The 14,144-nt window shown below is 35.9% G+C and overlaps 1 protein-coding gene across 1 annotated transcript; it reads right to left on the bottom strand.

The window, feature by feature from the left end:
• Positions 1-1,233: 1,233 nt before the first annotated feature.
• ddhd2 (DDHD domain containing 2) lies at positions 1,234-10,883 on the bottom strand. The gene is made up of 17 exons (XM_058789338.1): positions 10,727-10,883; positions 9,487-9,654; positions 9,167-9,363; positions 8,999-9,088; positions 8,799-8,913; positions 7,446-7,535; positions 7,136-7,277; positions 6,172-6,380; positions 5,974-6,038; positions 3,586-3,714; positions 3,392-3,478; positions 3,054-3,185; positions 2,439-2,594; positions 2,253-2,358; positions 2,027-2,167; positions 1,791-1,935; positions 1,234-1,712 (listed from the first exon to the last, which is right to left on the bottom strand). The coding sequence occupies exons 2-17, from the start codon at positions 9,614-9,616 to the stop codon at positions 1,637-1,639; spliced, it is 2,010 nt and encodes a 669-aa protein (XP_058645321.1). The 5' UTR covers positions 9,617-9,654; positions 10,727-10,883; the 3' UTR covers positions 1,234-1,636.
• Between the last annotated feature and the right edge of the window lie 3,261 nt (positions 10,884-14,144).

Here is a 14,144-nt window from a genome sequence, read left to right as displayed (position 1 = left end):
TAAAAAAAATGACAACGTTAATATATTTGGTGATCTACTACTTTAAAATAGCGCTAATGGAGCGCTTATAAATGTTCTGCATCCGTTTATGGTCAGTTTTAGAAGTTTTCTTTAGAACAGTTGCTTTCATTAACCACTTAAAAGACAAAAACACTGTTTTTTACGCCATGCACGTAATTCGCTTTAAAATTTCTTTATTATATTTACGAAATCGGACATATCAGTTTGACAGCTCAGAAACAGAGAGAACCGTTCGGTCCGATTCGTAAAGAAATCGTTTTGTTAAAAAAGGTTCAACTGACTCATTGAAAGATTATAGGCTACTATAAAGAACGAGGCGAATTAAATTTCCATTTGATTGAACGGAATATCAATAAGAAACTGATTAAAGTTTGTTCAGCCGAGCAAATTTTAAACTTCCGACAGGCGAACGATTCTGCCTCGTGAGCAGCGCGAGTATGAAACATAACATCACCGGCTTCAAGTTTTAATTCCCTCCAAGCAGGTAAGAAAAAGGAAACATTTCTGTAACATTCTTGTTGGATAAGAGCGTTTCCTCACCTTTTTTTCAAAGGCTGGGCATCTTCATTCAAACTTCTTCCCCCCCCCACAAGTCTTATTAAATAGTTTGAATATCCTCAGGTAGCGGAACGTCTACGTTTAAAGAGACGGAATGAAAGTCTCGTGAATCCTGACGGCGTAATGCTGCTGTGTTCATTGGCTGTGTGGAATTCTTGGCGGAGGAAGGAGGGCAGTTCATGACTCTGTATGGAAAGGGGATGTTTTGTAATGTGTGGCGCACTATTCCAGACGGATAAATGGGAAATGAACGAACTTCCCGGTGGCTATGATCTGAATTCTGCCTTAAAGACACAGTGTTGGTATCTAAAGAATGTCTATCCTGCTAAAAAAACAATAGAAGCCCAATAGAAACCATCACAGAAATTCTAATGGTTTCCATTATATATAAATATATATATATATATATAAATATATAAACCATTAGCTTTTTTCCAGTAAAACCATTACAAAATTCCTTTTTGTAGTGTGTTTTGGGCATTTTTCCAATAGGAGTTAACATCCCACCAATAGAATCCATCACATACCAGTAGACACCATTATAGTTTCCATTAAAACCAATACAATTCCCATTATAACCATTACATTTTCTATTGTGTTTTGGGCAGGGTTCTATTGTTTTTTTCAGCAGGGTAACAACAAAGTCAAATTTAGATACAGGCATCACAAAAAATAATTTAGGGTTAGGAGTTTAATAATATAATTAAAAAACATCACAAATATCCAAACAATATAAATACATAATAATAATTAATTAATTGGAAAATTAGGAAACCAAAGTTACATAAGTAGGCTACACATTAAATGCAGGTTTCTATTACAGTGTGCATTATTGCACAAAAGGCTATTGTGCGTATCAAATGTCCGTAATCCTGCCATAAGAATATTGCAACAATATCCCAATACCTGGCAATAGTTCAGTTGGGATTCCAATTTCAAATTCTTAATTTTTTAGGTAGTTTATTGGCTGGCTGGTTAAAATGTGTGGAGCGAATCAACTCACTGTGGACTGGACTGGCTTTAAAGGTAGTTATACAGTACAAAAGTTATATAACATTCATAAATGAGTGTTTCTCGCTGGGATATTTCCATAAATCTCTCTCAGAACCAACAGAGCAGTATCCTCAGACTCCCTGCAAACAAATCAGAAATAATTATAGATTTCAGAGCATATAAAAAATACACCATAACAACTGAAAGCTTTCTCTTACCAGTAGCACAAATGGCTCTGTATGGCAAACAGGTACTCATTGAAACTTTCAATTGGTGTCTCCTGAAGGACAAAGTCAATACGTCGCCCACGATTCAACGTCCCCACCTTGGTTAAGTTTCCTTCCTCCAGCTCCATTGGTAACACTGCACCACAAATGTTCAAATTTAAGGAGGGACATTCGAAATATGAGGTGGATTTGATAAATATCTGAATCAAGAAAGTTTCATTAGATACCTTCTGCTTCATCTGTAGGGGTCATGGAACTGATTCCACCCTCTGCGAGCGCTGGCGTCGGGACCTGAGAAATGCTCTGCCAAACCATTCGTAGGGATCCCAGTAAATCAGAACTGACTCGAGTCAAACCCTCTTTGAGTTCTGTAAGTATCAAGACGTTTCATTCAGTTATTTTTAGTCATTTTAGAATTTAAAATCTCTTGGTTTATAAAGTGACTTGGCATACCGAGGTGCATCCTTTTTCTGCCTTTATGATGGGGTATCAACATGGGCGGCAAGTCCACGTCTTGGGACAAAATCATGGGCTCGATTCGATACGCCACTGGGTCAAACTGCACAGATCACATTCGAGGTGTAAGAACAGAGCTGTAAGGAACTTGTATGGTTCTCAGTGTTTTGTAGAGTGTCTTACTGGATGGAAGATGTTGTAGAAACTCTTGCAAGTTGGGAAGCTGTAATTAGGATCTATCCTCTTCAGACCTCTGACGGTTAAAAACATTCCTATGGGTGAACCCATGGCAAAGAACGCCTGCGGATGAAAGGCTAACTGAGGATAATCGATAGATACCTGCAGAATAAAGAAGCTGTTATTTGGCAACTGTCATTTAAACAGTGAAAGACTGAATTTTTATGATCAGTTTTTCATATCAATGGAGATTCAACAGACAATAGCAGCCCAAACGTGGAAAACAAATACTTTTATATATTTATTTATTATCAGTTTTTTTTCTGTATTTTTAATTACTGTGTATTCCAATCTGGAATCAGTAAGATTTTTAATGACAGAAAAAACACAGTAATATTTTGAAATATTGTTGCAATTTAAAATAACAATTTTCCATTTTAATACACTTATATTATATTTTAGTCCTGTGATGCAAAGCTGAATTTTCATCAGCCATTACACCAGTCTTCAGTGTCACATGACCCACATGACCCTTCAGAAATCATTCTAATATGCTAATTTATTATCTATGTTGGAAACAGTTGTGCTGCTTAAATATATATACTTATATAAATAACTTACTTGTCCAATGCCAACATCAAAATGCTGATAATCAACCGCACTAGTGGTGGGGGTGTGATGTTCATTTCTCATCCCTAGACTTGGGGAGTGTGTCTCATTTTGGGCTGCATGTCCACTTCCAGATCTAGAGTGCTGTTGGATATTCAAAAGTAGTTACTAGAAAGTGTCAAAACAGACATTCCAGTCTAAAACAATGGACTCTTATCTGTCTTCCCTTCCATTTTTGGGTGTGGAGAGGAAACTGCACACAATTAAAGCTACATTGCAAACCTTTCCATTTCTGCCATGAGCCACTGAGCACCTATAAACACAGGGCTATAAAGAATTTTAGGAATTACCTTCCATTTCTTCACACAGTTCATAATTTTCTTGCGAGGACCCAGAGGTATTCCAATATCTTTTAGGTCCTTCTCTGAGCAAAGCATCTGAAACAGTTTAATTGGAATAAGAAGGGCAAAAATGAAGAATTGGGGTGTTGTGATTTTCACATGTGTTATTTGTGATTCAGGACAAATAAACAACAACAACTGACCAAGGACTCCATATCCATTTGTTCTCTGTGCAGTACATTGATGTGCTCCTCCAACCCATGTCCCTTCAGTGCCTCCTCAAGACTCTCATAGGAACCGCAGCCTGTGTCTACATGAGCGTCCTCACTGAGCTGTGGAGACCACAATATACATTTCTTCATAAATTATGATCTTTCAAATCTATAAAAGCTAAAACACAATAAGTTGCAAAATCAGAAATTTACTATACATGTTTGAAAGCAAATAATTTATTTTATATATATATATATATATATATATATATATATATATATATATATATATATATAAAATAAATAAATATCTTTAATAATAATAATAATAAAACATGAATCTTTCTTAGTTATTAGACAAGTTAAATTGTCATGCAGAGACATTTGAATGATGCTGCATTTATTTAAAGTTAATAAATAGTTACAATTTATTAGTGACATTAAAATTCAAGACACTTGGATGTTACGATTCTCAAAGCGTGCTGAAGTATTTTAGACAATAACCATTCAAAGTGATGCATTCCTGTTTATTACTAAATAACTATTTGATTATACATCATGACAAAGGTAGTTTCTGTGCAAACCAATTATTTTAGTATTGTTTATATACTAATAGAGCATTTATTAATGCTCTATTAAAGTGTAAATTCACTTATTTTTATATTTTCAATTTTCACTTTAATTTAATTAAATTGTCTTTTTCATAATTATTTTTATATTTCTATTTAGTGTTAGTTTATTTTTATTATTTGAATTTGAGTTTAAGTAAACATTGTACTTCAACTTGTAATATGTAATATTACCTTGTGATATTTACAACCTCAAATCAGAAAAAGTTGGGACAGTATGGAAAACGCAAATAAAAAAAAGAAAGTAGTGATTTCTAAATTTACTTTGACTTGTATTTCATTGCAGACAATATGAACACAAAATATTTCATGTTTTGTCTGGTCAACTTCATGTCATTTGTAAATATACATCCTTTCCTGTCATTCAGACCTGCAACACATTCCAAAAAAAGTTGGGACAGGAGCAATTTAGGGCTAGTAATGAGGTAAATTGGTTAAATAATTATGTGATTTGAAACAGGTGATGTCAACAGGTGATTGTTATTATGATTTGGTACAAAAGCAGCATCCAAGAAAGGTCTAGTCCTTTAGGAGCAAAGATGGGCCGAGGATCGCCAGTTTGCCAACAAATATGTGAGAAAATTATTGAAATGTTTATGAACAAAAACAATGTTCCTCAAAGAAAGATAGGAAGAGATTTGGATATTTCACCTTCAACAGTGCATAACATAATTAAAAGATTCAAGGAATCTGGAGGAATTTCAGTGCGTAAAGGACAAGGGCGCAAGCCTAAGCTGAACAACCGTGATCTCCGATCCCTCAGGCGGCACTGCATCAAGAATCGTCATTCATCTATAAGCGATATCACCACATGGGTTCAGGACTACTTTGGCAAACCTTTGTCAAGTACCACAATACGTAGTTACATCCACAAATGCCAGTTAAAACTGTACTGTGCCAAAAGGAAGCCCTATGTTAACAGTGTCCAGAAGCGCCGTCGACTTTTCTGGGCTCGGAGGCATCTGGGATGGACCATCACACAGTGGAAACGTGTACTGTGGTCAGATGAATCAGTATTTCAGGTATTTTTTGGGACGAATGGATGCTGTATGCTCCGGACCAAAGAAGATCATCCAGACTGTTACCAGCAACAAGTCCAAAAGCCAGAGTCTGTCATGGTATGGGGTTGTGTCAGTGCCCTTGGCAAAGGTAACTTGCACTTCTGTGAAGCACCATTAATGCTGAAAAGTACATAGAGATTTTGGAGCACAATTTGTTGCCTTCACGAAGACATCTTTTCCAGGGACGTCCATGCATATTTCAACAAGACAATGCAAAACCACATTCTGCACACATTACAAAGTCCTGGCTGCCTGCAGTCCCGACCTGTCTCCAATAGAGAATGTGTGGCGCATTTTGAAGTGCAAAATGCGACAACGAAGACCCCGTACTGTTGCCCACCTTAAGACTTGTTTGCCGGAAGAATGGGACAAAATTAAGTGTTGTGAAAAGGAATGGCAACATTACAAAGTGGTAAATGCTTTACTGTCCCAACTTTTTTTGGAATGTGTTGCAGGTCTGAATGACAGGAAAGGATGTATATTTACAAATGACATGAAGTTGACCAGACAAAACATGAAATATTTTGTGTTCATATTGTCTGCAATGAAATTCAAGTCAAAGTAAATTCTGAAATCACTACTTTCTTTTTTTATTTGCGTTTTCCATACTGTCCCAACTTTTTCTGATTTGGGGTTGTATATTTTATTTTATTTCAGCTACTGAAATCAATAACAAAACTGGTACAAACCTCATGAGGTGTGCCATCTGCATCAGTCTCTTGATTGGTCAGGAGATCAAACAGGATCAATGAGCCTGTGTAAAACATGACACATTATTATAACATTGTTATAACTGACATAAAATATCTGCACCGTCCCTAAGTACAGGTTATTATTATATCACCAAAACCAATTCTGTTCTGAAAAGCACAGTTAACACTTTGTACCAAGGCTGTGTCCAACCAGGGAAACGTGTCCTGTGAAGTGTGGATGTCTCTGGAGGAAGAGGCTGTGCAAACGGTTGATCTCAGATGCTACTGTATCCACAATAGTCTGGCAGTACGTAGCGCTGTTGTAGAAGAAAAGGTCCAGCACTGTGTCGTTGCTGAACTGACGCAGGCGGCTAATGCTAGGCAGAGTGATTCTCTCAACGTCTCTATTAAAAATAGAAATAAAACAGTAAAAAGAATTGTGTGTGTGTAATTTACACATAGAGAACATTTATTAATGGGTCATTCCATGTCAAATCAATCAAATTTCATTAACTTCCCTGGCTCAAATGTTTAATGTTGTCAATATTTTTTCTGAAGAAAGATAAACATGTATAGCGATGAAAGCCAAAATATTAAATGTCATGGATGTATATTTACTGAGTAAAACACTATTTTGTAGAGAGGAGTCAAAATGTCAATTTTCATCTGAGATTTGGAGCCAAATTATAGGGGTAAAAATGATTTCGCAAAGACAGCAGCATCATAATGTTGTTTACACAGAGATTGGTAGGTTTGTTAGTAAAATCTGTTGAGTTTAGCAATCTTTGTTGCCTTATATACCAATGGTGACAGTTCACAAGTTTATTCTCTATCCCTGTAACTCAAGAAGTATTAAAGATATCTTTAGATATGACCTTTTAGATATTGGGTCTTAAACATTCCTTTTGGTATCTTCATTTTGTTTTGGAATGACAATTTGGAATCTCAATATGGCTCCAAGCGTAAATTGTTAAATTGTACACATTTTCAGTGGTCAAAAACCAAATGTGGGTCACTTTGCATACAGATGATACTTTTTCTTGTAAAGAGAAATGTCTGAAGTACAAATAATGTTGAAATTAGAAATGTATTTGAGCCGGGGACCTCTGGTTGAGTTGACATGGAATGACCAGAATACAATAAGAGTCAAGCATCTTACTTGTCAACTCCTGTAGTTTCTCCATGCAAGACTTTGTGCCAGTTGACAGGAAGGTACTCAACCCTTCCAATAATGCATGAGTCCTCACTCTGCCTGAAGTGGCTCTTTATGAGGCTGTCAGAGGCATTTCGAAATTCATTAACTGCAGCAGAGAATGAAGAAAAATCAATGTCAGAATACTCCTTTAAAGAAAATGGTACAATAAAGTGTTACATGTCATAAACATGGCTTGCTAACAGCTCAACAGTTGCAAAACAATCCACCATACTGAGGTAGTGCATGTATTCAGTTTTAGATGATAAAGGCTCACCACACTGGACAATGCCACGGAGACGTATGTCACAGGCAGGACCGATACCGTGAACCATGAACACCAGGTGGTCTACTATCTCTGGTTCTCCTACAACAAGAAAATTATAACAAAATATTGTTAGCAACACACACTATAGGCCTAATCCACAAAAATGCAGTGAGCTTCCTTGCCATCTACTGCCTACATAGACATCTACCTTTTAAGGCAGCATCCTATTGCTTCCCATGAAGAGAGACTCAAGAGTTTGATGCTAGCATGTTGCTAAGCTAACTGTCCCTTACAAAAATTAACCATAGTTTTATTATAGTAAAAGTATAGTATCCATGTTTTTGTTAGCATATTGATTACCATTTGTATAAGCACAGTTTTACTACAAGTACCATGGTTAAACTATGGTTAGTGTAGCAAAGCCATGGTTAATTTGCAGATTTAATTGATTTTATTTTTAGTAAAACATAGTTAACTTTCATAAGGGGCATGATACTTTAATAAGCATCAAACTCACAGTACACACAAATATGGAGTGAAAGAGTTAGCATGTTGTAAAGCTAACAGTATGATACTTCAATAAGCATAAAAATACACAACAACAAAAAATGGGGGAAAACAGTCCAAGAGGGTTTGATGTTACCATGTTGCTAAGCTAACAATTTGATACTTCAATAAGCATAACAACACACAGCATATAAACATAGCCCAAGAGGGTTTAGCATTTTACTAAGCTAACTGTATGACACTTTAAACAAAAATACAAAGAGAAATGCAGAGAAATATTTGGCAAAAAGGTCCATTTTAGTTATACTAAAATGTTTTTATTTACATTGATTTTTATCATTTACATTATTATTTACATTGAATGAAATATGGTATTTTTGTTATCAACGTTTCTCTAAACTTCAACTCAAGCCATCGTGGATGAGCTTGTCACAATGCATTTTGGGACTGCCTACATGAAGAATATGCCCTGATTGCACATGTACATAACGGAGACTGCATTTACATACAAGGTGTTTTTTTTTTTTTTTTTTTGAGAGTGTTTGCTCATCTATAGGATATTTCCTATCAGATGTCAAATGTTCAAAAAATGTCTTTAAGATGTTTATGATTTAGAATGTATATGTACAACTTACATCTTAAAGACGTCTATCAGATGTTTGTACACAGCAGAGGCTTTCCAGATGAAGCAATCATTAACAGACATTTTGCAGATGTAAGTGTGCTATCTGGGTGAGTATTTTTGAGTAAATTACGTTATTACATCTTTTGGAACCACATTTGTGTCAGAAACATGGCTATGACAAATGGTAAGTCACTGGGATTTTAAATATAGTTTGATAACACTACACTCACCCTCTGGTATCTCTACTGGAATATTCTCAATTCCTCTCTTTAGTGTCCTGGGTTGAGTCCGTTCAGACGGGGAAGGGGGAAATTCTTTGCAGCTGCCGGGATACTGCATCATGAGCTGAGGTAATGCAATGAGAAAGACAAAATGTAAATTGTGAACAGAGAAGTGTCTGTTTACCATTAGTTTTACATTCAGACAGTACCTTGGGATTGTGAAGGATCACAGTTTCCCCTGTTGGGAGCTCCAAATTCGTCTTCCATTCATCCAGGGTCATTGCAATCATATAAGCATCCTGTTTTTGAATAAAGAAAAACAATTAAGCATTCAAAGCTGGAAAATTTTGATTTGTTCTGAAAAAACTGTTTCTCACCTCTAGGAAATCACTGAGTTCTTCACTGTAGGGAGTGTAGGTCATGTCTTTGCTGCCTTTGTGGAACCAGGAGCAGCGTCTGACCTCGGCGGGCTTCTGTTCCCAATATACAGAGTAACGCTTTCTTTCACATAGCTTGACGTCATACCTCTTTCCATCTGTAGCCACTTCCACTTCATCCTTTTCTTTTTTCCCCACTGCAGACAAATCAGACATAATGGTTAAACATTCAAACATATGGACATGTGTCATGATATAATAAACTATACTTTCATCAATAGCAACCAATGGTTTTAAAGTTTTGTTAAGAAGTGGAGGACCTCGACTGTAAGCATCCTCCAGCCGCCGTGAGTCTTCTCTGCTGAAGGGTTGCCAGGAGTCTTTGGAGTCCACCTGCTGGTTGTAGAACCAGTGGTGCTGGACGGGTTCATATGGCTCAACAACATTCATGATGAGAACAGGAGGGATGCCACGCCAAGACCAATGGACTGTAAATATATAAATTAAATAAATAAATTATATATATATATATATGCCTAGAATTTCAGAAGAATTTCAGGGTTTTACGAACCTCCCAGCTAACAATTTTTGGTTCCCAGAACGTTCTAGTAACATTCGTTGTTGCTGCTGGTTATAAAAATAAAACCTAAAGATAACCTGTAGGGAACATTCAGTACAGGTTCCTTTTTAGTTGTCACAAAAACATCCCTGCAATGTTCTGGGAAGGTTGGTATTTGGTTAGAAAGCAAATGGGACCCATTCTGTGATTGCTGGGATTTTCTTTTTAAAATTAAAATTCTCCAGACAGCTACATCGCATATACATTCTGACATAGAGAGGGAAACAACTCTAAAATATTAATGCATTTAAAAAAAAAAAAAATGCGTCACGTCATTGAGTCATAAATAAAATAAATAATAGTACCTTAAGTAATTTTATATCAATAATATAAATAACACAATAACATAACTCAAATAACAAATGCAATTATACTGCAAGACAAATAGAAACGTAAAACGTGACTTCTGACCTCAAGGAGAGCGGTTACGTCATCAATATGGTGTCAACTATATTACGTAGGCTAACATTAGATGATGGCAGCGACACAAATGACAAACAGGACTCAGATTATTAGCTGGTCCAAGCATGAAATGGCATTACTTGGTGCGAAAATATAAGATAACTAAATTAACGTAGCCTAAATTTCTATACGAACATTGTGTTTGCGTTGGGTGGGTGTGTAATTGTGCTGCAGAAGTAGGACACGGCGTTTATATGAGTGACCGAGGACAACGAAACACAAACAAATGCATTTTATGTGATCGTGCGAACTTAACAATACCACATAGAGAATCGACTTCTGTTTAGAATATAAATAGCAATTCAATACATGGAAAAATAGGCTATAAATTAGGCTAACTCAGTTGACCTAATAAGCTCGTCTGGAAATCTTTAAAACACGATGTGAAGATATACTGATTGTAAGTATCACGAGCCTGAGACAAATGTAACAATTACAGAGAAAAGCATAATAATAATAATGTATCGCCATCTACTCACCGGCTCCTTGTACGGATACACGCTTAGGACAAAATTGACTTCTGAGTCTGACACAGAGAGCAAACCTCACACTGGTGTTCACGGTGGTGGTCAGTTCTGAGGTAAATGCATCCACCAGGAGTTGAAAACTTATAAGTGGTCTTTGTGTCTAAAGGTCGACTGAAAAGGGGATTTTGACATGACTACCAATCAACAACAGCAACGGTATTTCACTATGGTGCGATAGGTTATTACGAGTCAATCGATCTGAAATTATGATGCTCATAATCACATGCGCAGTGAACTCAGAATAATAAATGACTCACTTTTCAGTATTGCAAAATACGCTTTCTTTTGAGTTTATATTTAGAAAATCCACAGTGGTGAATGAAGTTCCGTTTTAATGTAACTTTAAATATTTAAACAGTTGTTAGACAAGAAAATTCAACACGCTGGACACACACTAGTCATTGTTCATTATTACTATTTTCCACATTTTAGAATCATGATTTTAAATCACATAAATATGTGACCCTGGACCACAAAACCAGTCATAAGGGTCAATTTTTTTTTTAAATACATCATGTGAAAGCTGAATAAATAAGCTTTCCATTGTATGGTTTGTTAGGATATGATAGTATTTGGCCGAGGTACAACTATTTGAAAGTCTGGAATCTGAGTGCCAAAAAAAGAAAAGAAAAAAAAATCTAAATATTGAAAAAAATCGCTTTTAAAGTTGTCCAAATGAAGTTCTTGCATATTACTAATCAAAAATGAAGTTTCAATATATTCACGGTAGGAAATTAACAAAATATCTTCTTGGAACATGATCTTTACTTAATATCCTATTGATTTTTGGCATAAAAGAAAAATCGATAATTTTGACCCATACAATGTATTGTTGGTTATTGCTACAGATATACCTGTGTGACTTATGACTGGTTTTGTGGTCCAGGGTCAAATATAAGAATGCAGATTATGTAGTGAGCAAAAATGCAAATTAGTCAAAATCCTAATTTATACAGGTGCTGGTCATATAATTAGAATATCATCAAAAAGTTGATTTATTTCACTAATTCCATTCAAAAAGTGAAACTTGTATATTATATTCATTCATTACACACAGACTGATATATTTCAAATGTTTATTTCTTTTCATTTTGATGATTAGAGCTTACAGCTCATGAAAGTCAAAAATCAGTATCTCAAAATATTAGAATATTTACATTTGAGTTTGAATAAATGACCATCCCTACAGTATAAATTCTGGGTATCTCTTGTTCTTTGAAACCACAATAATGGAGAAGACTGCTGACTTGGCAATGATCCAGAAGACGAACATTGACACCCTCCACAAAGAGGTTAAGTCACAGAAGGTCATTACTGAAAGGTGTGGCTGTTTACAGAGTGCTGTATCAAAGCATATTAAATGCAAAGTTGACTGGAAGGAAGAATTTGGGTAGGAAGAGGTGCACAAGCAACAGGGATGACCGCAAGCTTGAGAATACTGTCAAGCAAAGCCGATTCAAACACTTGGGAGAGCTTCACAAGGAGAGAACTGAAGCTGGAGTCAGTGCATCAAGAGTCACCACGCTCAAACGTCTTCAGGAAAAGGGCTACCAAGCCACTTCTGAACCAGAGACAACGTCAGAAGCATCTTACCTGGGCTGTGGAGAAAAAGAACTGGACTGTTGCTCAGTGGTCCAAAGTCCTCTTTTCAGATGAAAGTAAATTTTACATTTCATTTGGAAATCAAGGTCCCAGAGTCTGAAGGAAGAGTGGAGAGGCACAGAATCCATGTTGCTTGAAGTCCAGTGTGAAGTTTCCACAGTCAGTGATGATTTGGGCTGCCATGTCATCTGCTGGTGTTGGTCCACTGTGTTTTCTGATGTCCACAGTCAACGCAGCCATCTACCAGGAGATTTTAGAGCACTTCATGCTTCCTTCTGTTGACAAGCTTTATGGAGATGCTGATTTCATTTTCCAGCAGGACTTGGCACCTGCCCACACTGCCAAAGGTACCAAAAGCTGGTTCAATGACCATAGTGTTACTGTGCTTGACTGGCCAGCAAACTCGCCTGACCTGAACCCCAGAGAGAATCTATGGGGTATTGTCAAGAGGAAGATGAGAGACACCAGACCCAACAATGCAGATGAGCTGAAGGCCACTATCAGAGCAACCTGGGCTCTCATAACACCTGAGCAGTGCCACAGACTGATCGACTCCATGCCACGCCGCATTGCTGCAGTAATTCAGGCAAAAGAAGCCCCAACTAAGTATTGAGTGCTGTACATGCTCATACTTTTCATTTTCATACTTTTCAGTTGGCCAAGATTTCTAAAAATCCTTTCTTTGTATTGGTCTTAAGTAATATTCTAATTTTCTGAGATACTGAATTTGGGATTTTCCTAAGTTGTCAGTTATAATCATCAAAATTAAAAGAAATAAACATTTGAAATATATCAATCTGTGTGTAATGAATGAATATAATATACATGTTTCACTTTTTGAATGGAATTAGTGAAATAAATCAACTTTTTGATGATATTCTAATTATATGACCAGCATCTGTATATGAGCTAAATGATCATTCTGTTTAAAGCGGTTTTATTTTCTATTCGGGTTTGCAATTTAACAACACTTTATTGCAACATGACTAAATACAGTTTAAATTAATATTATTTTGGTCATTTATACATTATATAAAATAAAATCTACAAAAGAGAGTTGCAATAAACAGGTTGCAAAATTAAGCTTTTACTCAATTGTGGTTCACTAATTTTAAAAATGATTACAAACTATGCCTAACTACTTGCACATTTCTTTTCTTAAGAATTTCAGGGTTTTATGAGCCTCTCAGTTAACGATTCTTGGTTCCCAAACCATTCTGGGAACATTAGTTTTTGGTTATTAAAATGAACCTGTAAGGAAAATTCTGTATAGGTTCCAAAAAAAAAAAAAAAAAAAATCTCTAGGATATTTTTTTATAACATCTTTATTTGGTTCCCTCTAAAAATTGGGAAAAATGTTTTTATGAAAATTATGTGGCGGTTGCATGCAAAATGTGGAATGTTCTTGTTATAAAATTAGTTTATTAAAATATTTCTTGCTAAAATGAATTGAATATTAAACTACATATAAATATGACATTCCTTTTATGAGTTTAATTGTTTAAGTGCAAGACCTCTAGTTCATTCTAAGCAAATTTTACGTCAGATAATAATGTACCAAACATTTCTAATAGTTTTTACAGAGGAAAAAAACAAACAAAACATCATTGACTCACTTCCAGCAGATTTCCCAGAGTGATGTTCCACACGGCACTAGCTAATCTATAGACAGATAGCACACAGAGCAAAGGTCTCCTCATAGCAAGCAATGTGTCTACAGTGTTGACAGACACTAAAACGTCAAATGATATGATCACAATACAGTCAA

This window comes from Onychostoma macrolepis, chromosome 10, assembly GCF_012432095.1.
Source record: "Onychostoma macrolepis isolate SWU-2019 chromosome 10, ASM1243209v1, whole genome shotgun sequence".
NCBI classification, from domain to species: Eukaryota; Metazoa; Chordata; class Actinopteri; order Cypriniformes; family Cyprinidae; genus Onychostoma; species Onychostoma macrolepis.
This window is presented reverse-complemented; position numbering and strand designations above follow the sequence as displayed.